This window comes from Mercenaria mercenaria, chromosome 4 (genome assembly GCF_021730395.1).
Source record: "Mercenaria mercenaria strain notata chromosome 4, MADL_Memer_1, whole genome shotgun sequence".
Classification (NCBI taxonomy): Eukaryota; Metazoa; Mollusca; class Bivalvia; order Venerida; family Veneridae; genus Mercenaria; species Mercenaria mercenaria.
In genome coordinates, this window is record NC_069364.1 from 100,184,845 (window position 1) to 100,208,357 (window position 23,513).

Here is a 23,513-nt window from a genome sequence, read left to right on the forward strand (position 1 = left end):
GTTTATAGTTTTTGTCTTTGTATATTGTATTTGTCTTGCTTGTATTCCTATTTGTGTTGCTTGTATTGCTATTTGTCTTGCTTGTGTTCCTTATAAATAAGGATTTATCTGAAGTTAAGCAGTAGTGTTCCCATGATTCATATTAGTTTGATAGCGGGATTTGCTCAGTATAAGCTCTTTGGCTTATTCTTGTTTATTGTTAACATATGATTTACATTGACATTTTACAATTTACATTTATTGCGCAACATTTTATTTACATATCGTGAGAAATGTAATGACAGCAAAGTTCAGGAATCAGAATGAGAAAGTTGGATGCAATATTCAGATACTTGCGGCACTGGAGACATACAGAGAGAGCTTTTTCAACTATTGTGAGTATGTTTGCAGCCAAACATTGTCTGTTCGATTTGTTTGCAACCTGACAGTCACTAAGCAAAGACCCAGACAATGAATACAGTACTGTCAGTAGTCCGAGTAGACATACCGAAGAATATTCCTCCGGCCAATAATCGATAGCGGTCAGATTTTCTATATAGAAATAAGAAGGGCATGTACACATTTTACTTAATAACAAAATTACTAAAAATAAGAAACCTTAGGTGCAAACATATTACCAAAGTTCAACAGTTGATTCATCACAAGTTTTTTTTAAATTAAATTTTATCTTAATTTTTGATTCGTTCTTCGCATGAAGTTTGATGCCATCATTTCGCCATTTTTTCCCTTCTTTGTTTCCATATAAAATGTGCAAAAATCTCATACATGCATTTCTTCAAAGCATTTTTTTGTATAAAACCATTGATATGACAGCTTAGGTGCAAGAACTTTCCTACTCTCATTGAATTTATCTTTTGAATGATATTTATTTCATTTTTGTGAAATAAAAATTTGATTCGTTCTCAGACGGTTTATTTCCACTAATTTCGAAGAAAAATTAACTTCAGCGCGAAGTTGTTGTTGTAGCGTCATAAGCAGACGATATTATAGTATGCCGCGTGAACATGCGGTATTGTGATCAAAAGGTTAAAGTAATGATTTAATCATTTAATGTAATTTTACTTCGCGAGTAATTCATTTTGTGTTAATATCACAAAAACAATATAAGATAAATATTGCATTTTATTATTTCGGTTCTAAAAAGAAAGAGATGCGCATTTCTTCTTATGTTGTTGTTCTCACCTTATTTCATATACATTTAAATATCAAGTGTCAGTTATGCCAATTATGTCAATTAAACATTAAAAGAGATAGCTTTCCTATCGACCCTTGGATCACAAAAGCAAACTGTCGTAAAAAAGTAAAATACAGATTTTTTGTATATATTTTACTTAATAAATTTGAGTAAATAAATTCAAGGTCCGCCTTGATCAAATTAAAGCTGGAAAATATATCCGGAGCATGTTTTTGTGTACAAGAATGTTTTTGCAATGTAAATAATATCTGCATTTAAAACAGAATTGAATTTTACTTCAGTAACTTAATGATATATTTTTGTTTTCGTGAACATTTTACCTGGTTTCATGATCTTTTCAGTTATCATAAATGTCGTCGTGATTAACTTACTTTCATAATTTATTGTACATGTTCAATTCAAGATAATTTTACATGAAACAAATTTCTATATAGAAGTAATAAAATGTTGTATGCATCGCATAAATCCTTTTTATTGGACCTGTAATAAAACTTGCCAATTACCTCTAAATAAGGAACGTTAGAACAACACAGACGTTTATAACACTGATAAGGCTATAATTGCGTTTTGAATTTAATACGGGTATTTGTTTTGTAATTACAAGGTAAAATTATCATGCGATTTTAATCTCTTGCATATTTTTTATAGTTTTCATATATTGGTGGAATATGTGTAGTTATATTAAAATGAATAATGTCTGCTTGAATACGGCAAAATACCTGTACCACGCTGATTGCCAATATCTTTTTTTTTTTTTTTTAATTTTACAAACATACCATAATTTTCGATTCATTAAACTTCCTATTTTGTCTATATGTTAAGAATTACTGAATTGATATACGTGTGATGTTCAACCATTTCAGAATAAAATAATTCAAAACCTACACCTGTGTAATTATAAATTGTAAACAGCTGTTTAAAAACAAACAAACAACAAAATAACTTTGTTTGTTTTTAAACAGCTGTTTATACGTACGTAACAACAAAATAACTTACGTATGTATTTTTGTGACATAAGAATGGACGTGGTAGTGGCAGCAGGTATATCAATCAGACAATTTTAAAATATATTCGTCAATATTATCAGTATTTTGTGACTTCCCTGATTGATATTTTTCTTTGTTTTTCTTTTTTTGGACAAGAATGTGTTATGGCCGTAAAAGTTATAAAATCGGATAAAACATGGTTCGATCTTCTTTTTTTTTTGTTGGGTGTGTGTGTGTGGAATGTAGGACGTTTTGGCCAGCGGACGTTTTGGCCCGGACGTTTCGGCCTAGGATCTTTCGGCCTAGGATGTTTTGGCCAGGCATTTTTTGGGGGTAGGACGTTTTGGCCAAAAATAAATTGTGGTTCCATATCAAAGAATGTTATAGTCAAAGAAGTATAAAAAACATTTATTTTTATAGCTCTTTGTTATAGTGTTAGTGAATAAATTAAACTGATAATAAAACATACTCATGGTATTTTATTTTTATTTCTTTATAATCTTTTTATATGTATACATTGTGTATGTGTGTGTGTATGTGAAAATATTTGCCATTTACAACAAATCAAAAGAGTTATGAAAATAAATTTTATTCACAATTATTTTTCTTAAAAAATTATCAGTTATACTGTAACGTGTGATAACATATTAGTATCCAGATCATATTTTGCATATTATGGAAATAATTTTTTTTTTTGGCCAAAACATCCTACCTCAAAAATTTTCTTGGCCAAAACATCCTAGGCCAAAAGATCCTAGGCCGAAACGTCCGGGCCAAAACGTCCGTGGCCAAAACGTCCGTCCTCCGTGTGTGTGTGTGTGTGTGTGGGAAAGGAGGAGGCGGTGGTACCTAGGTCTTTTACACATATTATACTTAAAGACAGCGTTATTTAAAACAATATAAAATCAGATCATATTTCTTAAATATAAATATAACAGGATGTGTCTATGGGTACGAACCTCCTTTTTTTCTAGAGATTAAGGGTCATTTACATTTCAGATTTGGTTGAAAATGAAAAAAATATAGATAAAAGACTTCATCGATATTTGCCTTTAACTTGAATCTAAATGGTTTACAGATAGCAATGTTCAGCCGATTTGTTACATTGTTTTTCGAAAACATGTTAAAATATACATTCTTCTTATATAAGAATATGTATGAAAATAATTTTATATGAAAATATGGTTTTTATTGCTGATAGATATGGTCTATTGATATAAAAATTAATTTAATTATTATAAAATAACATGTTAAAAACGCTATGGTTCTGAAAATTACATATTAAACATTCATTTGATAAAAATGACTTCTTTTATTTCTAATGAAAAATCCCTTTTCCATAATTTGTAACTCCAGTGATAATTCAAGCTTGTTTAATTATCTTATGAAAAACCTTCTCTTTTATTACACTTGATATTGAAATAAACATCCAGGTGACAATACCCGGAAGCAGTAGATATCGACATCGCAATACCTATCACCTGTTACCAATATATGTTACCAATACCAAATAGCTGTTGTCTCCCCTGATATCGATTTTCTGCAATATCGGTCATGAGGTCAATTCTTCCTCATGTCTATCTTTGAGGGGTGCATGGTAGTCAGTATTCCTGTTTGTTCTGTCCATGTTATCATATGGAATTAGGCATGTCTGTTTAAAGGAAAAAGCCAGTCATATACGGTTATGTTCGACCTGACCACATTAAAAGTTCTTTTGAAATATCTTAATTAAATGGATTTACAGTCAACTCGTCCCCTAGTCAACTCGTCCCCCAGTCAACTCGTCCCCGATTTGGTCATTTCGTCCCCCTCGGCGATTTCAAATTGGTCATTTCGTCCCCCCTTTTTCGGCCCCCTTTTTAAAACGTATTTTGAAAAAAAAAAATCAAAGTATGATAAATTTAGACGGTTTTTTCTTTCAAATAAGTATATTTATGCTAAAAATATACATACGTTTTCGTTTGTTTTAAGAACTTTTTGCTTTAAAAGTGATTTTCTGTTTTTGTTTTTTTTTTTTTTCCTGTTTTGTTTTTGTAAGTCTGCTATGTTGAACAACATGATTGCTGTTTAAATGTCCGTATTTGATGCTGCTTATTTTCAAACTCTTGAATAAGATTAAACCTTTTATTAAACGTTTTTTATAATAAATAATTTCCTCACTCCAATCAGCTACTAACATTTAATTCTACTTGGGGAAAATTTTCACACATTTCATCCGGTCAATCAACAACTTCTCATGCAATTAAATACCATTAACACCTTCCAGTCAGCCCAATCAACGCCTTTTAATGTGATTAATAACCTTTAACACCTTTCGTATGCAGGTATACGCTCATTCTACTTTTTTTTAGAAACCACTGTCTCCCTACTTTTGAAGTATTTCTTTTTTTTTATTTTAATGACAAAAAATTAATATAAAGCATGTGACAGATATTAATTGTTTATTTGTTCTTTATTGTATTTCTGAAGAAAACTTTCTTTTATTATGACCAGGGGTAAGGATTTATTGTTCTCTCTTTTCTTACTATGATTTTTAAAAAGTTAATTAGATTTCCTATTATATTATATTTTAATACTAAGGGCATTGTATTTTTTTTTTATTTCAGTTAATTGTCTTATATTTTCAGTATATTTCTTTTATTATTTTATCAAACCTAATTATTTAAAGTTAACTATTTCCAATATAACTCCTTCAAAACTCACGATGATTTTATATAAGTTTTCAAAGTCAAAAATATCATTAAAAAAAAAAGTGCTTAAAATATTAAGGGGGACAAAATTACCAAAAGGGGGACGAGTTGACCAAAATGGGGACGAGTTGACCAAATTTTATGATGAGGGGGACGAAATGACCAATTTTGGGGGACGAAATGACCAAATCGGGGACGAGTTGACTGGGGGACGAGTTGACTAGGGGACGAGTTGACTTGATACCATTAAATGTACTTAGCAGTGTGTATATTTTAGCCTATGATTCCGATTGTCCGATTAGCTCGGTTGGTAGAGCATCTGATTTGCAAGCAGAAGGTTGCGGGTTCGAGTCCTGTATTGGGCTGCACATTTTTCTGCTCCTATTATATTGGTGCCATGAGTGTGGTGACTAGCCTTGGAATGCTAGAGCTACAATGTAGAGTGAAACAATGGTTGGGTTAGTCAAAAGAATACAAGATATCCTTCCCCCAGCCTTAACGTACTAAAACGTATTAGCGTCTGATGGCCCTTTCACGCTTCCGTAGAAACAACATTTATTACACGAAACTTATTTTGAAAATATTTCTGAAATGTCTAGGTCTGCAGCTCTCAAATACGGTTATATCTTACATCTGAGGCATATACTGACACTCTCAGACAGCATCAAAAATGACATTTTGAGCGATTTGATGAAGTTCCAAAATTATCAATGTACCCTTGGTCCGTTATGGACCCCTGTGGGATTTCTGTTTATCCAGAGCTCAAATAATTTTTCATAGATTAAAAGCTGACATGCTGTACTAAAGCCCAGGTAATTTCAATTCGTAATAAAGTGCTGAAAATTGGCTCCCCAATAGCAAAAAAAAAAAAAAGAAGTCCACACGCATACATTTAGATGGGGTGACCGCTGCGCGTGACCCCTGACTATCTACGAATCAAAATGCGGTTTTCGTTTTCAAGTTTAGCATTTCTACTTTCATTTTATTTACTTCTGGAAATAGCTGAAGGTCGAGTGACGTCATTTTCTGTGTTGTCAAAAACATACATATGCCTGGCGAGATTGCATAAATATGTGCTGGCCATCCTAAGGTTATACAAGATACAAGAAGATTTATTTAACGTCGGATAAGTATAAACATATAACACTAGCTTAGAGCTATTTTCCGACAAACACGTAAATAAGCTCAACATAAGTAAAACAGCTGTAATAAAATGCATATATGTTAAAGCACATTAAAGCAGATGAGAGGATCTGTCTTTATAAGTAGATAAGAAACAAATCACAAATTATCACATACATGTTACAGCACATTAAAGCAAAACAGCACATAGGTACTAGCAAATAAAAAGAAAAAGCAATTAACTACATACAGATTGAAACACATTTAAAGCAACATAAAAAAGATCAGCGTTAAGAAGAGTCACATTTTACAACATGCATTTTAAAAAAAACATAAAAGAAGAAATCATATACATGCTAAAGCGACATAAGAACTACTTAAAGCAGCTGAAAAACACATTTGCATCACCAGCATATAGCATTCTGTAACTAAAACTAAAAGAGGAAAACAAGGATTACACACACAACACTAAAAGTACATTTAAAACCATTGGTAGTATACATTACAGATGACAAAGCAAGCAAACCACAAAAAAGAAACTAAAACAAAAAAAACACAAAAAACTAAGACACACAGGAGAAGCAACTAAAGCAGAGCTATAATCACATGGCACATTTGCATTTGGGGCCAGTCCAGGTGCGGATCAGTCTGACAAATTCCTTGTAGTTATCAGTGGTCAGAATCTGAGTTCTTCTTTGAAAAAAGGAGAGAGGAATGTAGCAGTGTGTATATAATGTATATATTTGGCCTATGGTATCGATTGTCAGATTAGCTCAGTTGGTAGAGCATCTGACTTGCAAGCAGAAGGTCGCAGGTTCTAGTCCTGCATCGGGCTGCACATTTTCCCGCTCCTATTACAGTACATTAATGTTTATCAGTTGTGTTAGTCTTACTTATTTGGCTTACCAGGATGACTTATTTTATGATATGTTATTTTATAGTTGTCATCCCTCTATTATTTGTTAATTCTTTGTTTTATACAAACAAATGTGCCTTACAGCTTAGACCTGTACACTTTTTAAGATGTAAAGTAAGATATAAACACATGTTTTGCTCTGTAAGTAGATCTATCATTTTCTCACATTGGCAAGTCTAGGTCTATCTATCTATCTTGCGTTAATGTCAAACCCCTCTTGGGGACGAAGACATTTGGCGCGTCAAACAACAAAGAATCATTAAAAGACTGAAGTGTAAAAAGATAGTTAAAAGCAAGGATACGTAGCTTGGTTAAACATGTTAAAAGTAAAAGTTTAAAAGCAGAGCTCTATCAGGCAGTTTAAGGTGAGACATGATCAGTACAGCAAACGGCTGCATTGAACTGCTCAGGGATTAGGGGGTGGACAACAGCAGGGGGGAGATAATTCCAGTGATACACGGTTCTGGGGAAGAAAAAAAACTTTAAGTAATCTCTAGTTGCCGTGAATATCTTGTAACTGAAGGAATGGAAGTGACGTGTTGGGCGAGTGAAGGGAACTAAGAAGCCTTCTTTGGGGATGGCAACTAATTCATGGTGGACTTTGTACATAAGGGAAAGTCTACTATCAATACGACTGAGATCAAGGTGACGAAGTTTGAGGGATTGTAACATGTCTGTGACACTGGAGGTTTGACAGTAGTCTGAGCCTTAATCCAGCGAGCTGCCCATCTCCGGGCAATCTCTATCTGGTCAAAGAGGGTTTGGGTATAGGGTGACCACACTTCAGAGCCATATTCCAGCTGGAGTCTTACAAGCATCTGGTAAGCCATGGATTTAATAGCTTTAGATTTGACCTTGATGTTTCTGCGCAGAAACCCTAACATTTGATTTGCTTTCTTTGTTGACCTATTGATGTGGGCGTCCCATGAAAGATTATTTGATATATTGACGCCAAGGTATTTGGCCGAGATGACTGATTCAAGTAGCCTCCGACTCCATTGGAGGTAGTACTGGGTGGGAATAGGATGTTTCCTTCTTGTGACGTGAATAGTTTGACATTTGGAGGGGTTAAATTCCATATCCCACTCCAACTCCCACTCTTCTAACCTTTTGAGGTCATTTTTTAGGGTAACTGATTCATTTGCAGATGACAGTGTGAGATAGACTGCTGTATCATCTGCAAAGAGACAGACTTTGGAGTTAATATTTTGTGGGAGCTCATTTATATAAGCTAAAAAGAGCAGGGGACCAAGAACGTACCCCTGGGGAACACCGGATGGGACTGGGATGGCATCGGAACTGGTGCCATTCAGAACAATTGATTGGATATGGTTATCAAGGAAACTTTTAATCCACTTGAGTTTGACTTCTGTCTCCATAATTGTGCATTTTCAGTAAGACTTTCTCATGGCTGACCTTATTGAAAGCCTTACTGAAATCTAGTAGTATGAGATAAGTTGATCAAGTTGCTTTTTATCATAGTACTAATTGAGTGACACATGATTTTTTTTCACGTAACCCATGTTGTAGGTCATAGAGGATGGTGTGGCCAGTGAAATGTTTTACAATTGAGGAGGAAACCCTTAATTGTCCAGTTAGTTGTGCATGCCCTAGAGACGTCTATATAGAGTGGGTCAAGCCTGAAATTTTGAACAAGAACCTTTAGCTTTATCTTGGTTGAATGTAGTTTTGCCTTATAGATTCTGTTATTGCCATGTTATTTACTTACCTGTTACCTATACAAATGACACACACACACAGAGGGAAAGGGCCCTATATAAGACCATTGTATTTTGCATCACATACATAATGTGACTAGGCTGAATGCTGCCATCTACTTTTATCAAAAGTCCCAAAATAAGCACATTGCTGTACTTCAGGACACAAAACCTCATTAACCAGACGTAACAAAAAACTTGCAGGAAGTTATGACATCACCAGTTATATTTTTGAATCACCATTGTTTGAAACGCTGAACAGTGATAAACTTTTTCTTTTTTTAACCAAACAATTTAATTTCAGGTTTACCACCGTAACAGTTTACCTGCTTTCACCACTAGTCACACAGCTGTCCAGCAATACAGATACAAAAGCCATGACAGTGCTCAACCTAGCCAGAATCTACAGGACATGTACAAGTTCCTCCAGTCATTATACTCTACACAGAAACATGGAGTTCTCTCGATTGAGGTGATATATACATACAGTGAAATACTTAAAACAGAAGAAGTTTCAGACCAAAAAGGAAAACACTCAAACTTAATAAGGATTTGTCAGCAAAGGGAGACATCCAGGAAAATTATAATAATTAGCCAAAATTTTTGAGTTTCCAATTTTGTAACTAACCTGGATGAGATATTAGTATAGGTAGATGGTCTGTTATTTATCATCCTCCGTCCATAATTTACATAAACATTTTCTCCTCTGAAACTACCGGTACTGGGCAGATTACACCAAACATGGTCTGTAGCATCTCAAGGCTCTTTTAGGGGCCACTAGAGGAAACATTTAAACAACTTCTTCTAATGAACTCTTGAATGATATTTGTCGAACTTGGTCTGTAGTATCACTGTAAGGTCCTCTCCCAACTTTGTTCAAAGGGAGGCACTTGACCCCGTTTAGGGTCCACTAAAATCTAAAACTAGAAAAACCTATAAATGACTTCTTCTCATGAACCACTTGAGGGATCTTCATCAAACTTGGTCTATTACATCATTATAAGGTCATTTACACATTGCAGTGATTTAAAATTAAAATAAGATATGTGTCATATAAACTGTGCTACTTTGTTGTTACATATATGTATAAAAGTTACTGTATAGACATATTAATCCTTTCTTTTACTTTTTTAGAGTGGATGCAGACAGTTCTGTCAAACATACCGGCATATGGAAGAATCAGAGAAGCTAGCGCTACTGTGTCATATTTCAGAGAATTATGGTGTAAACCAGGAACTCATTGTGGATATTGTCAAGAATTTCTTGGAGTCAAAGGTTAGGTATGCTTTAAAATATACAGATGATCAGTCTTACAGACAGATTTATTTGTGTTGTTTTTATCCGATGTTAACTGTTACATTTGAGCTTTATTCACCAACTTTTTGTTAGTTATATAACTTATATAGAGGATATTACATGAGTGTCTTCATATCGAATTTATTAAACGAGTTGAATAAAATAATAAAACGCGAGGCTCTGACGAGTATTTTATCAATTTTATTCAACTCGTTTAATATATCTATGTGGAAAGTCACAAATGTAATATTCGTTTTTATCACATGTAAGTTTTTCCAGCCGAAACATAAAAAATTCTACTTTCTTTAACTATTATAAACAAGTCAGTTTGACCAACGTCTCCGATACTTTAAACAACGTCGACATCAAAGCTTTATTACACTAGACTAAGTGTATTATCAAATTTATGTAATGGCTTTATTTCACTCCCGCGACATCAAACATGTGATAAATAACAGTATGTCCGTTGAACAGCACAGCTTTTGCAGAGCACACACTGTTAGGTCTCTGGCAGGTCCTGGTGCTTGATGGCTTATGGAGTGTAACTGCTCTATCAGACTGCATTGTGTCAGCAGATTTCAATGATGCCATATTGTCAGATTGTCATTTCATTTCTGTTGTAACTTTTTTCATGCAAACAGAAGTTTAATTTTTAACTGTGAAATAGCATTGAAAAAAGCTTTGATAGTGTGTATAGTCTTGAATATTACAGGAGTGTGATTGTGTATACCGGTAGTTACGACTATTACAGGAGCACTGCAAGGCTGTGAAATTTGTCATATATATACATATATATTATATATATATTATATATATATATATATACAGATGGGCCGGTGGTCTAGTGGTAACACGCTTGACTGTCAATCCAGAGGTCTTGGGTTCAATCCCGGTCCAGGCACTGGATATTTCTGAGATGTTCTTGAGTGTCTCCTGCCTAACTAAGAGGCCTGTACTGGTTCTTCCCAGGAAAGATGGCTTTGCGTGTATCAGTGCTATACACCGGGCACGTTAAAAAACCAGACTGTCTATTCGCAAAAGAGCTAGGCTAAGTTTGCCAGACAGGCCTGTATCTAAAATGATTTCTCTCTATCTGTTCTGGGGGCTTTATCTCACTCTGTCCCTCTGGTCAGATCGCTCTGTGTCTGTACTAGTAGAGGATGAATTTCGCGCACTGTGTGGCTGTGTTTGCTATATGTAAAGTGCCTTTGAACATGTTTATCATGAAAAGGGCACTATATAAATCTGGTATTATAATAATAATAATAATAATTTACGTAGAGATGACTATTATAGGAGCGTGGTAAAGCTTTGATATTACATATAGAAGAGAAAATGTGTCTTCACAATTGGATTTATGTATGACTGTTACAGGAGCGTGGTGAAGCTGTGATACTGCGTATAGAAGAGAGAATGCGTGGAGCATTGTCTGCCAAGTATCAGGTGCTCTTCAGTGATATAGGTAGAATAGAAGGTGGAGTAAAGTTTCTTGTAGATATGAGAGCTGATATCATGGTGAGTAAATATTACAGCTACATATTTATTCAGTCTCTTAAATACAGCTGATTCCACTTATTTGAATACAGATGTACTAGTTATTGGAATATTCCGCTTATTTGAATACAAAGTTAAAGCACCAATCAATCTTTATCAGCTTGTACTACTCAGTCACTGGTCGTTGTGTTTTAATTTATTAGCTGTTTTAATTTGTTGTCTCTTTATACATTCATGTATATTATTTCAGCACCTGCTGTCTTCCACTAAGGATATTGACAGAGCCCACCTTCTAGACCTCCAGCATGCTCTCAAGGACATTCTGTCTCTATGGTTTACAGTAGGATTTTTGAACCTTGAGAGAATCACATGGCAGTCTTCCTGTGAAATGTTACAGAAGGTGATATTTGAACTGTTTTAATAAACCTTTAATTTCTCTTACAGTAGAGATTTAAAGATACATTTTGCCCAAATTTCATATTTTAAAATTTGATCAGTTACTACATACAATGTAAATATTAAATAAACATGTAAGTGCATATAAGCAATACAGTGTTTAGTTTAAAAATACTGCACACTAATAAATACATAAGTAAACACAGTATGAATATGTATTGTCATTAAAAAAAAGGGATTATTGAAACGAATGACTAATTGTGTTTTAGATTTAAATCAGTATATAATAATGAAATATTTAGTGAAAGATGAGCATAATACATCTTTAAGCAAATCGTTGATATTGCTAAACGATGTGCAACAGATTTATTATTTCAATATTTTGGATTATATTTCATTATTATGTAAAAAATTTGATCTTTCATCTATATTATATAGATTATATATTACCTATCTTTTTTTAAGGGTCTCTTTCCTAAAATATTTTTGTTTATTATCTAAATTGTAACGGTACTATGGCAAACATTTTTCTGTCCGAGTCATTTCTTTTCTTCAAAATATATTCAGACTGTTACTGTCATATTTTTTTTTAACCTTTAGATTTCAGAATATGAAGCAGTTCACCCTGTGAGACACTGGCAAGATTTGAAGAGACGTGTAGGACCATATCGTCGATGTTTTGTGTTTACACATTCCAGTATGCCACATGAACCCATTGTAGTATTACACTGTGCCCTGACCAGTGAAATTTCCTCATCTATACATGTAAGTCTGTTTATGATGTTTGTCAGATGTATACCTGCTCTGGCCAGTTTTAAGCTCACCTGAGCACAAAGTGCTTTAAGTGAGCTATAATGCTCACCCTGTGTCTATCATCCATCGTCAAGGATTTGAAGTCGCAGATTTGGCTCAGATCAGATTGTTACCCATATTTTCTTCCTCGTCTTAATAAAACTTTGTCAGAATGTTCATCTCTATAAAGTCTATGTCAGGTTTGAAACTGGGTTATTTAAGGTAAAAAAAAAGTCTAGGTCACTAGGTCAAATCATAAGAAACTTTGTTAACACTGTAGTGGCCACATTTTCTACTTTATCTCAAGAAAACTTTAGAATGTATGTCCCTATGAAATCGAGATCTAGGTCAAGTGCAAAACTGGGTTACCAGAGGTCTTTAACTAGGTCACCAGGTAAAACCTTTTAGTACCTTGTTAGCTCAGTATAGGCCACATTTTCTACACAATCATTATACGTCATTAGTCTCTAGGAAGTCTAGTTAAAGAACAAATTGGATTACTTGTGGGAAAAATCTAGATCACTAGTTTAAATCATAGACTGACCTTGTTAACACTCTTGAGGTCATATTTTCTAGTACTACTTGATCTTTATAAAACTTTGACATGTTTGACTTTATAAAAATATACCAAGTTCAGAACTGGGTTACATAAGATAAAAAACTAGGTCTCTACATCAAACCATAGAAAAACCTTGTTAACACTCTAAGGGCCATATTTCCCATTTGATCATCATATTTTTTTTTCAGAATGGCTATCTGACAGTATGAAATTAGGTCATATTCAAAACTGGGTTCCATGAGTTTAAAAACTAGGTGACTAGGTTAAATCACAGAAAAACCTTATTGATGATTTAGAGGCCACATTGTCTACTTGATCTTAATTAAACTTTGTCAGAATGTTTGTGTCTTTGAAATCTAGGTCAAGTTGGAAACTGTATAACCTAGGTCAAAAAGTAGGTCACCAGTTTTTTTTTTGAGTTTGCCCTAGGGCTAGTTTTCCCTATATGGCTATATGGAAAACTTTGAAAATCTTTTACTCAGAAATAGCCAGCCCAGTATCACAATAATTTTACAGCGATGTTCTTTGGATGACCCTGTACAAATTCTCTCATGTTCAGGGGCAACAAAATCTGATTTTGACTTACTTGTCCTTTTTTACCAAGAGCTGTTTCTTGCTTTTCTATTTAATGGTGATATGATAAAATATGGTGAAATTCTGCTTGTCTCTATGGACTCTGGGACAAGCTGTGCAAGTTGGACAATTGATTTTGCTGCTCCTGTAAGTTATTTTGATTTGACTTAAATATTACTAGCAAAAGCCAGGCTAGTTTTCTGTATATAGCTTCAGTTATGGAAAATTTCGACAAATCTCTCAGAAACTGCTGGCCTGATTTTGAAATAATTTCACAGATATGTTCCTTTGATGACCCTCTACCAAAATTGCTTTCATTTCAGCTCTGAAACACAGGTTAGCAATCTATGGCCAACATGACCCTATTGTTTTACATACTGTGAAATCATTAATATTCGTGGGGGACTAATTTTCGTGGATTTCTTGGTTGAGTCAATCCATGAAATTTAATCCCAACGAACAAGTAAATTTTCCGTTCATTTTATGTTCAAAAGTTGAAATCCACGAATTCATATTCCCACGAAATAGCCGTTTGACCGAAAGCACGAAATTTCATGCCCACGAAATTAAATGATTTCACAGTACTTTATGCCCATCAAAGATAAACGAGCTGTATTGCTTTGAACATCCCAGTTCATCTATCTGGGAGGTCTGATTTTTGTCAAATGTGTAGTCATACTGGCCAAAATGACAGCAAATTACACATATCTTCATTCATCCTAATTATTACAGTCTATCCACAAAATAATTACTGCAAATTAACAAGAGGCCATAACCTGTAACTGTAACCTGTAACTGTAATGATGGTGAGTTTAAAAATTTCAAGACAGTTGGGTTTTCTCAGTCACTCTTGAAATAGTTGAAATTGTGAAAATTGACAGTGTCAACTTAATGACTTAAGCAGTTCATATATAGTGCTCACTATAAACTTAGACTATTTATGGGCTTATTATCTTGATAAAGTTTGAAAACCTGATGGATAGTTTTTGTTGCTCTAGAGTTATGGCCCTTGAATAAGAATTAGTATGCTCATTTAGTAGAGTACTTACAAAGTAGTTTGCTGGGATAGTAGGTATTGTGACAGTTTGTCACTCTTGTAATTGGTTAGAAAAATCTGTTTATCCATTATGCTGTCCAGAAGCAAACTAGTAAATGATGGTTACCGTAAACGACTGGTTCCAGTTATCATTTGACTGGTTCCAGTTACCATTTGACATAGAAACAGACCAGAAGTGTTTTTATTTTTTGCTCCTTACTATATATTGTATTGTAGTAAATACTTTGTTTTTTATTGTTGAAATATTTCAGTCCATCATTGGTAACCGAGGTTACTCTACAAGTTCTCTGGAGCAAGAGAAAGTAGAGGAAGGACCAGAGGACCCAAACAAGATAAATACAGCAATGTTCTACTCTGTCTCTAATACACAGAAAGGTTTGTACAGTAAATCCATTCCTGTAATTATTAGTGTCAGACTTTGCAAGATGTAAAACACAAAGAAGTGCATTTATTTTTCATAGAACAAACCTCCTGTACATGTATCAATATGATCTAATCCCTTCTTCCAAAAATTCAAAGTGAACAAAATTTTCCTATGATTTTTTATGCCTCTTGTCAAAAACTTGGTGGGCACATAGTATTTGAATTGTCAATCTGTCATTCTGTCACACTTTCTTGTGTACTAACTCCTCCTACATATGCATATTACTTGGACTTCAATGCCACTGGGGGAGACATATTGTTTTTGCCATGTCTGTCTGTCTGTCCTTCCGTATGTCACACTTCATTTCCAATCAATAGCTGGAGAATCATTTGACCTAGAACCTTCAAACTTCATAGGGTGGTAGGGCTTATGGAGTAGACGGCTCCTAATGTTTTTGGGGTCATTCCATCAAAGAAAATAATAAAAAAAACTTGACCCAGAATGTTTAAACTTCATAGGATGATTGGACATCCAGAGTAGATGACCCCTATTGATTTTGGGGTCATTCTATTAAAGGTCAAGGTCACAGGGGCCTGAACATGGAAAACCATTTCCGGTCAGTAACTTGAGAACCACTTCACCCAGAATGTTGAAACTTCACAGGATGATTGATCATGCAGAGTAGATGACCCCTATTGCTTATGGGGTCACTCTAATAAAGGTCAAGTTCACAGGGGCCTGAACATGCAAAACAATTTCCAATCAATAACTTGAGAACCACTTGACCCAGAATGTTGAAACTTCATAGGATGATTGGACATGCAGAGTAAATGATCCCTAATGATTTTGGGGTCACTCTATTAAAGGTCAAAGGCGCAGTAGACAGAGCATGGAAATCCATTTCCAGTCAATAACTTGAGAACTATTTGACATAGAACCTTCAAATTTCATAGGGTGATAGGACTTACAGATTAGATGACCTGTATTGTTTTTAGGGTCACTCCATCAAAGGTCAAGGTCACAGGGGGCTGAACATAGAAAACACTTTTCAATCAATAACTTGAGAACCACTTGACCCAGAATGTTGAAACTTAATTGGATGATTGGGCATGCAGAGTTGATGACTCCTACTGATTTTGGGGTCACATGATCAAAGGTCAAGGTCACAGGGGATGATTAGACATGCCAAGTAGATGATCCCTATTGCAGCCAACCATCAGTGTCTCCTGTCCCCTATTGATTTTTTGCCTATATGAGTATGCATTAGGGGAGACATGCGCTTTTCTACAAAAGCATCTTCTATTTGTTTTTTGAGGTATTGCTCATTTTTTCACATTAAAATACTTCAGCCACAGAACATTGTGTACTCAACTCCACTTACAGTTTCCATTCAATTCAAATGAAGCTTTGTGTATGTCATCAGCAATGGGGGACATGCATATATTTGTGGGACTTCCATGTCCAATCATTTTTATGCCCCCCGGCACATTTATGTGGGGGGTGGGGTGCATATAGCATTGCTGCTGTCTGTACGTATGTCCGTATGTCATCCATCTGTCCGTCTGTATGTCCCAAAATCTTATGTGTCCAACTTCTCCTACACTATTAGCCCGATTTGCTTCAAACTTTCGCAGATGGACAACCTTGATGTGGGGATGATCATAAAGGAAAGATTTTTTTCTGCAACTATTTTTACCACAGTTATGGCCCTTTGATAGTTTTTGCTATATAGAATATAGAGAAAAATCTTGTGTGTCCCACAGTATTAGCCTGATTTGCTTCAAACTTTCAAGCTTGATGTACAGATGACCATAAAGGAAGGATTTCTTTTCTGTGACTATTTTTACCTCAGTTATGGCCCTTTGATTGTATTTGCTATATAGAGGATGGCACAGTATGTGGGGGCATCTGTGTCCTATGGACACAATTTCTAGTTCTCTACTTACTGAGGGAGTCAGTGGCACAGTGGTTAGCATGTTGGACTACAACGCCAGCGGTCCGGGTTCGATTCCCAGTCTTGGCTGATATCCTGACTAGTGTTCAGTGCTGTATGATTTACTTAAAGTTTCCAGCAGTATCAGCCTAGACTAGATGCTGGGGAGGTAAATATGACACCTGCCATGGGCTCGGCTGGAAATAAGTTGTTCCATCCATTACAGGTGGGGACTTTCGTCAACTACCCACGTTAAACAAGAAACTTTACCTTTTACTGCCGTGTTCTGTACTTTATTCTGTCATTCTTTTTCAGGGGACATGTGCCATGCAATGTTGATATCATTCTTGTTTCTTTGATTGTTCAGCATGTGTATTAGTACACTTCTGACAGGATTCAGTAGTTTTGTTATATTTATAGGTTTACAAGGTGTGGACCTAGGTAACTACCTGATAAAGAAGGTTGCGGGTGAGTTACAGCATGAGTGGCCCCAAATGACCCAGTTCTCTAGTATATCCCCTATACCTGGGTTCAGGGATTGGTTAAACAGGGAAATCAATGCAGCCTGCAGTAAGTACCAAAGTATTAAAATAATAACTGAATTTTAAAGGTATAAAATAATAACTGAATTTTAAAGGTATAAAATAATAACTGAGTTTTCACCTGTCTAAAATAATAACTGAATTTTAAAGGTATAGAAATAATAACTGAATTTTAAAGGTAAAAAAAAATAACTGAACTTTCACTGGTCTAAAATAATAACTGAATTTTAAAGGTATAAAATAATAACTGAATTTTCACTGGTCTAAAATAATAACTGAATTTTTAAGGTATAAAGTAATAACTGAATTTTCACTGGTCTAAAATAATAACTGAAAATAATAACTTAATTTTCACTGGTCTAAAATAATAACTGAATTTCCATTGGCATAAACAGTCTTCAATTATGTTCCAGGGGAGGACACCCAGGATGATCTGCAGCCCAGAGAAACTGACAAGGGAAGTCACTCTTCACAGTTACTGACTGAAACTGACATCGAGTGTTTGTGTAATAGTATAAATACTGACAAAAGTTTTGCCTCTGCATTACAAATATTTAAGGAGCATGTGATGCAGCATACTTGGGTAAACAAAGAAGATACAGTGACGGCAATGAAAGCTCCATTAATGAGGTTGTGTGCGAGATATCTGTACCTAGAAAAAAGAAGAGGATATGCTTTAAATTCAGTTGGTAGGCAGACTTTGTTATTCGAGTCCTTTAAACAAGCAATATGTCTTAATAAGACACTTTAATGGACGTATTTTAAGAAATAAATAGTAGAGTGATATTTGGTAGACATTTACATCCATACATGATCATGCTGTTGCACACTTGTTCCAAACTAAACAGTGCATGGGCAGCAGATTTAATATATCATAAATAAAGGACTCGCCGGACTGGTTAAACATTTTAGCATATTACAAGAAAGATTACCACATTCTTTATTAATCCCCTACCACAAGTCTGTCCGTAACATTTCGTGTCCGCTCTGCATCTCCTAAACCCCTTGGAAGAATTTTCATGAAACTTGTGTCAAATGATCACCTCATTAAGACGATGTGCAGAACCCATTAGTTAGCCATGTCGGCTCAAAGTCAAGGTCACAACTCAAGGTCAAAGGTTTGAGTCTTCCATTTTATGTCTGGTCTGTATCACATAAACCCCTTGAAGGATATTAATATGACTTGGCTGTAATATTCCCCTTAACAAGACAATGTGCAGAATTCAAAATTCAACCTTGCCAGCTTAAGGTCAAGGTCACAACTCAAATATTAAATGGTTCCACCCGATACTATCAACCCTTTCACTATCCATAACAGTGGCAAGGGATATAGCTTTCACTATCCATAACAGTGGCAAGGGATATAGCTGTCTTCCAGACTGCCTGGTTAGTATTAATTGTGCAATCTTTTGAGCTCACCTGAACCAAACTTGATTATGCTGTGTCCATTGCCTGTCATCTGCCATCCAACATGTCATCTGGTATTAGTTTTTTACTTTCAAATAACTTTTTCACATCAGTACGTTGATTGGTCATCACCCAACTTGCTTTGTAGCATCATTGTAAGGTCCTCCCTCAAATTTATTCAAACGGTTCCACTTTACTGATGCACATTTGTAATCTCCTCTCAATTTTTTCAATTCGTTTCACTTGATTAATTTTAGGAGCTGCCAGAGCTTAAAATATAAAAACCTTTAAACGACTTCTCCCCAAACACTGCTTGATGAATCATCATTAAACTTGGTATGTAGCATCCTAGTAAGGTCCTTCCTCAGATATGTTCAAATGGTTTCCCTTGACTGATTTTAGGGACTCAGCCAGAGCTAAAATTATAAAAACCTTTAAATGACATAATGGACTGCTTAAAAGATGCTCATAAAAAAATCATCAAAAGCAAGGTCTGAAGGTCACAGTCCTCCTTAGGTGAGCTAACAATGCCCGTTTATGCCTCATGGCTGTAACATAAATTGTTATGTGATCAGGTTAGTTGTTACTAGGGGACTGCCATTATATTGATTCAGTTTTGGCTAAATTTTGAAAAGACATAAGATTTGAAAATGAATCATAAATAGGTACTAAATATATCATTCATGCATTTTTGTAGCAAACTTCCATTTACAAAATGGTGCCGTGTTATGGCGTTTGAACTGGATGGCGGATACAACATTGCGTGGATTGACAAACTCGTGTGGTCTAATGGTGAACTACAGATATTACCTAGAAGATACTGTAGGAAACAGTCAACAATACATTGAACATAAAGTTATCAATACGTCTGATCATATACGTCAGCTGTGTGAAACATAATGAACATGTAATCAAACAGTAATTAAAAGTTCAAAGATGATTTTTTGCTCTGAACTTAGATACATTTTCAGCCTTTTATGATACATCAGTCAGGTGTAATATAATATATGTCAATATAATATATGTCTCAAAACTATATGTGTATAGTTTGTGTTATGTTTATAGTCCCATTGGTTGCCCATATATCAGTTGCCCATATATTCCTGGGGGCCTTCATGGCCAAGTGCTTAAGGTCGCTGACTTCAGATCACTTGCCCTGCACCTATGTGGGTTCGAGCCTCACTTCGGGCACTGAATTCTTCATGTGAGGATGCCATCCAGCTGGTCAGTGGTTCTACCTAGGTTTCTTGTCCGACAGATGTTAGTAATCTTAGTTGAAGGAGTGGTGTATCAAAGTTGGAATCCCTTGTTTCAGACTCCGACATGAATAACTTAATATTTACTAAATAGGTAGGAAAAACATTTTGTTTTCTTTAAATAGTATAAATGTCAATGAAATATAAAAGAAAGTGGTAATGTTTATAAAAATGAGAAAACTATGCGCTATGTATAATTTTTTGGTATTACCGGTAAAACAGTTTTCTGAATTTTGATTTTGACATCGGAGTATGTTTATGTAACAGGGTCCAATCATAACAGGGTCCAATCAAAAAGTAAAAGGCATTAATTATTCCATTCAAAAACTTGTATGTCTCTTACCAGTATAATAATATAAGAACACCAGTTCAAACCATAAACTCTACAGCAACAAATGCTTATATTTTTAGCTCGACTATTCATAGAATAGTAGAGCTATTGGACTCGCCCATGCATCGGCGTCCTCGTCCGCGTCCGCATCCCGATTTGGTTAAGGTTTTGTATGTAAGCTGGTATCTCAATAACCACTTGTGGGAATGGATTGAAACTTCACACACTTATTCACTGTGATAAACTGACCTACACTGCACAGGTTCCATAACTCTATTTTGCTTTTTTACAAAATTATGCCCCTTTTTCGTCTTAGAAATTTTTGGTTAAGGTTTTGTATGTAAGCTGGTATCTCAGTACTTACTAATGGGAATGGATTGAAACTTCACATACTTGTTCACTGTCATGATTTGATATGCACTAAGCAAGTCCCATAACTCTGCTCTTTTTTTTTCAAAAGTATGCCCCTTTTTCGACTTAGAAATTTTTAGTTAAGGTTTTGTATGTAAGCTGGTATCTCAGTAACCACTTGTGGGAATGGATTGAAACTTCACACATTTATTCACTGTGATAAACTGACCTACATTGCACAGGTTCCATAACTCTATTTTACTTTTTTACAAAATTATGCCCCTTTTTCGACTTAGAAATTTTTGGTTAAGGTTTTGTATGTAAGCTGATATCTCAGTACTTAATAATGGGAATGGATTGAAACTTCACATACTTGTTCACTGTCATGATCTGACATGCACTAAGCAAGTCCCATAACTCTACTCTTTTTTTTTTTCAAAATTATGTCCCTTTTTTGACTTAGCAGTTTTTGGTTAAGTTTTTGTATGTAAGCTGGTATCTCAGTATCCACAAATTGGAAAGGATCGAAACTTCACACACTTGTTCACTGTCATGATATGACATGCAGTACAGAGGTTCAATACCTCTACTTTGCATTTTACCAAATTATGCCCCTTTTTCAACTTTTGTATTAATTCAATTGACAAGGCTGTTGAATAGTCGAGCGTTGCTGTCCTCCGACAGTTCTTGTTTGTACAAGAATTGGCAAGGTTAGGCTGATTTATTTATTTATTTTGGGTTTAATGCCATTTTTCAAAAGTATTTCAGTTATGTAACAGTGGGCAGTTAACGGATTTTATACCAGGACAAACCTGTTCTCCCCAAGTAACTGCCAACTTCCCCTCATGAATTAGAGATGGAGGACAAATGATATCGGACACAATGTCATTTATCAAATCGTCATGGTGAACATACGCCCCAACCTGGGCCCAAGATCCGTAGATCTGGGCTCTCCCTATTGAACTAAGTGGGTGGGGCATTGAAATAAGTCATTTAAACACAATCTGTATGTTGAACCCTTTTGACTGACATAATTTTCATCTGTGTAAAGGTTAGTGAATGTTTCACTGCTTAGATATTGATAGTATTATGTTATCTACTGTACGTAAAACATAAAAAACATAAATTAATAGGCATTTCATTATCATATCTGAGATGTGCAATGCAGTGTTAACATTTCACTGTTTTACAGTTACTGTACATAGCCATATCCTGTGAGTTATAATTTATAAAATAGTTTAAGTTTGTGAAATTTAAACTGAATGTCAGAGAAAATGTACTAGATTGTCAAACTTTGTAGAGTTCAATAAAATCCATCCGTTTATGTCGAATTGCTTTGACTTATTAGATTTCCATGTGTGTGAAACATGAAACATTGATAACATAATTTTATATTTTTACTGAGTGAAACACAGTATATATGTATCAAGAATTTAAAGTATAAAGAATTTGATACACTTGTGTTATAGTATGGAGAATTTGCATTTGAATTTCTGTGATAAATCAAAATTATTGCTATACTAGTCTGATGAAAAATAAAGTTGTTAATGGACTAGTGCTTGTGTCTTCATTAATTTACAGCAATATTAGAGGTAGTTAAGTGGATTGCATGTAATGAATATATTTGAAATGTGAACGACTGATCACTTGTATCTATTTCTGTTCACTGAGAACTTAATTGGTGTTACATTTTCACTGGAGGTACTTTTAGCTCACCTGTCACAAAGTGACAAGGTGAGCTATTGTGACCGCTTGATGTCCGTCGTCCGTCGTGCGTCAACAATTTGTAAACAAATCTTCTTCTTGAAAACCACTGGGCAGAATTTCACCAAACTTCACAGGAATGATCCTTGGGTGGCCCCCTTTCAAAATTGTTCAAAGAATTGAACTCCATGCAGAACTCTGGTTGCCATGGCAACCGAAAGGAAAAACTTCAAAAATCTTCTTCTCAAAAACCAAAAGCCCTAGAGCTTAGATATTTGGTATGAAGCATTGCCTAGTGGACCTCTAATAATTTTATTCAAATCATGACCCCGGGATCAAAATTAACCCCGCCCCAGGGGTCACTTGATTTTACATAGGAAAATCTTAAAAAATCTTCTTCTCAAAAACCGGAAGCCCTAGAGCTTAGATATTTGATGTGAAGCATTGCCTAGTGGACCTCTACCAAGTTTGTTCAAATCATGACCCCGGGGTCAAAATTGACCCCGCCCCAGGGGTCACTTGATTTTACATAGGAAAATCTTCAAATTTTTTTTAAAAATAAACCAGAAGGCCTAGAGCTTAGATATTTGACTTGTAGCGTTGCCTAGTGGACCTCTACAAAATTTATTCAAATCATGACCCCCGGAGTCAAAATTGACCCTGCCCCAGGGGTCACTTGATTTTACATAGGAAAATCTTCAAAAATTTTCTTAAAATAAGCCAGAAGGCCTAGATCTTAGATATTTGACGTGTAGCATTGCTTAGTAGACTTCTACAAAATTTGTTCAAATCATGACCCCCGGGGTCAAATTGACCCTGCCCCATTGGGTT

At 35.0% G+C, this 23,513-nt stretch overlaps 1 protein-coding gene across 2 annotated transcripts; it reads left to right on the forward strand.

Moving 5' to 3' along the window:
• The first annotated feature begins 244 nt into the window (after positions 1–244).
• On the forward strand, positions 245–22,530 carry LOC123552524 (malonyl-CoA decarboxylase, mitochondrial-like). Of its 2 annotated transcripts, none has more exons than XM_053542033.1 (10): positions 245–374; positions 8,932–9,099; positions 9,762–9,902; positions 11,298–11,438; positions 11,668–11,817; positions 12,414–12,578; positions 15,046–15,169; positions 17,512–17,661; positions 18,047–18,322; positions 19,738–22,530. In XM_053542033.1, exons 1-10 carry the CDS (start codon positions 303–305, stop codon positions 19,938–19,940), a joined length of 1,590 nt encoding a protein of 529 aa, XP_053398008.1. In that variant the 5' UTR covers positions 245–302; the 3' UTR covers positions 19,941–22,530. The 2 variants fall into 2 exon arrangements, with proteins under 2 accessions (XP_053398008.1, XP_053398010.1); XM_053542035.1 differs by having other exon boundaries at positions 8,932–9,098; positions 9,766–9,902.
• Positions 22,531–23,513: the final 983 nt, after the last annotated feature.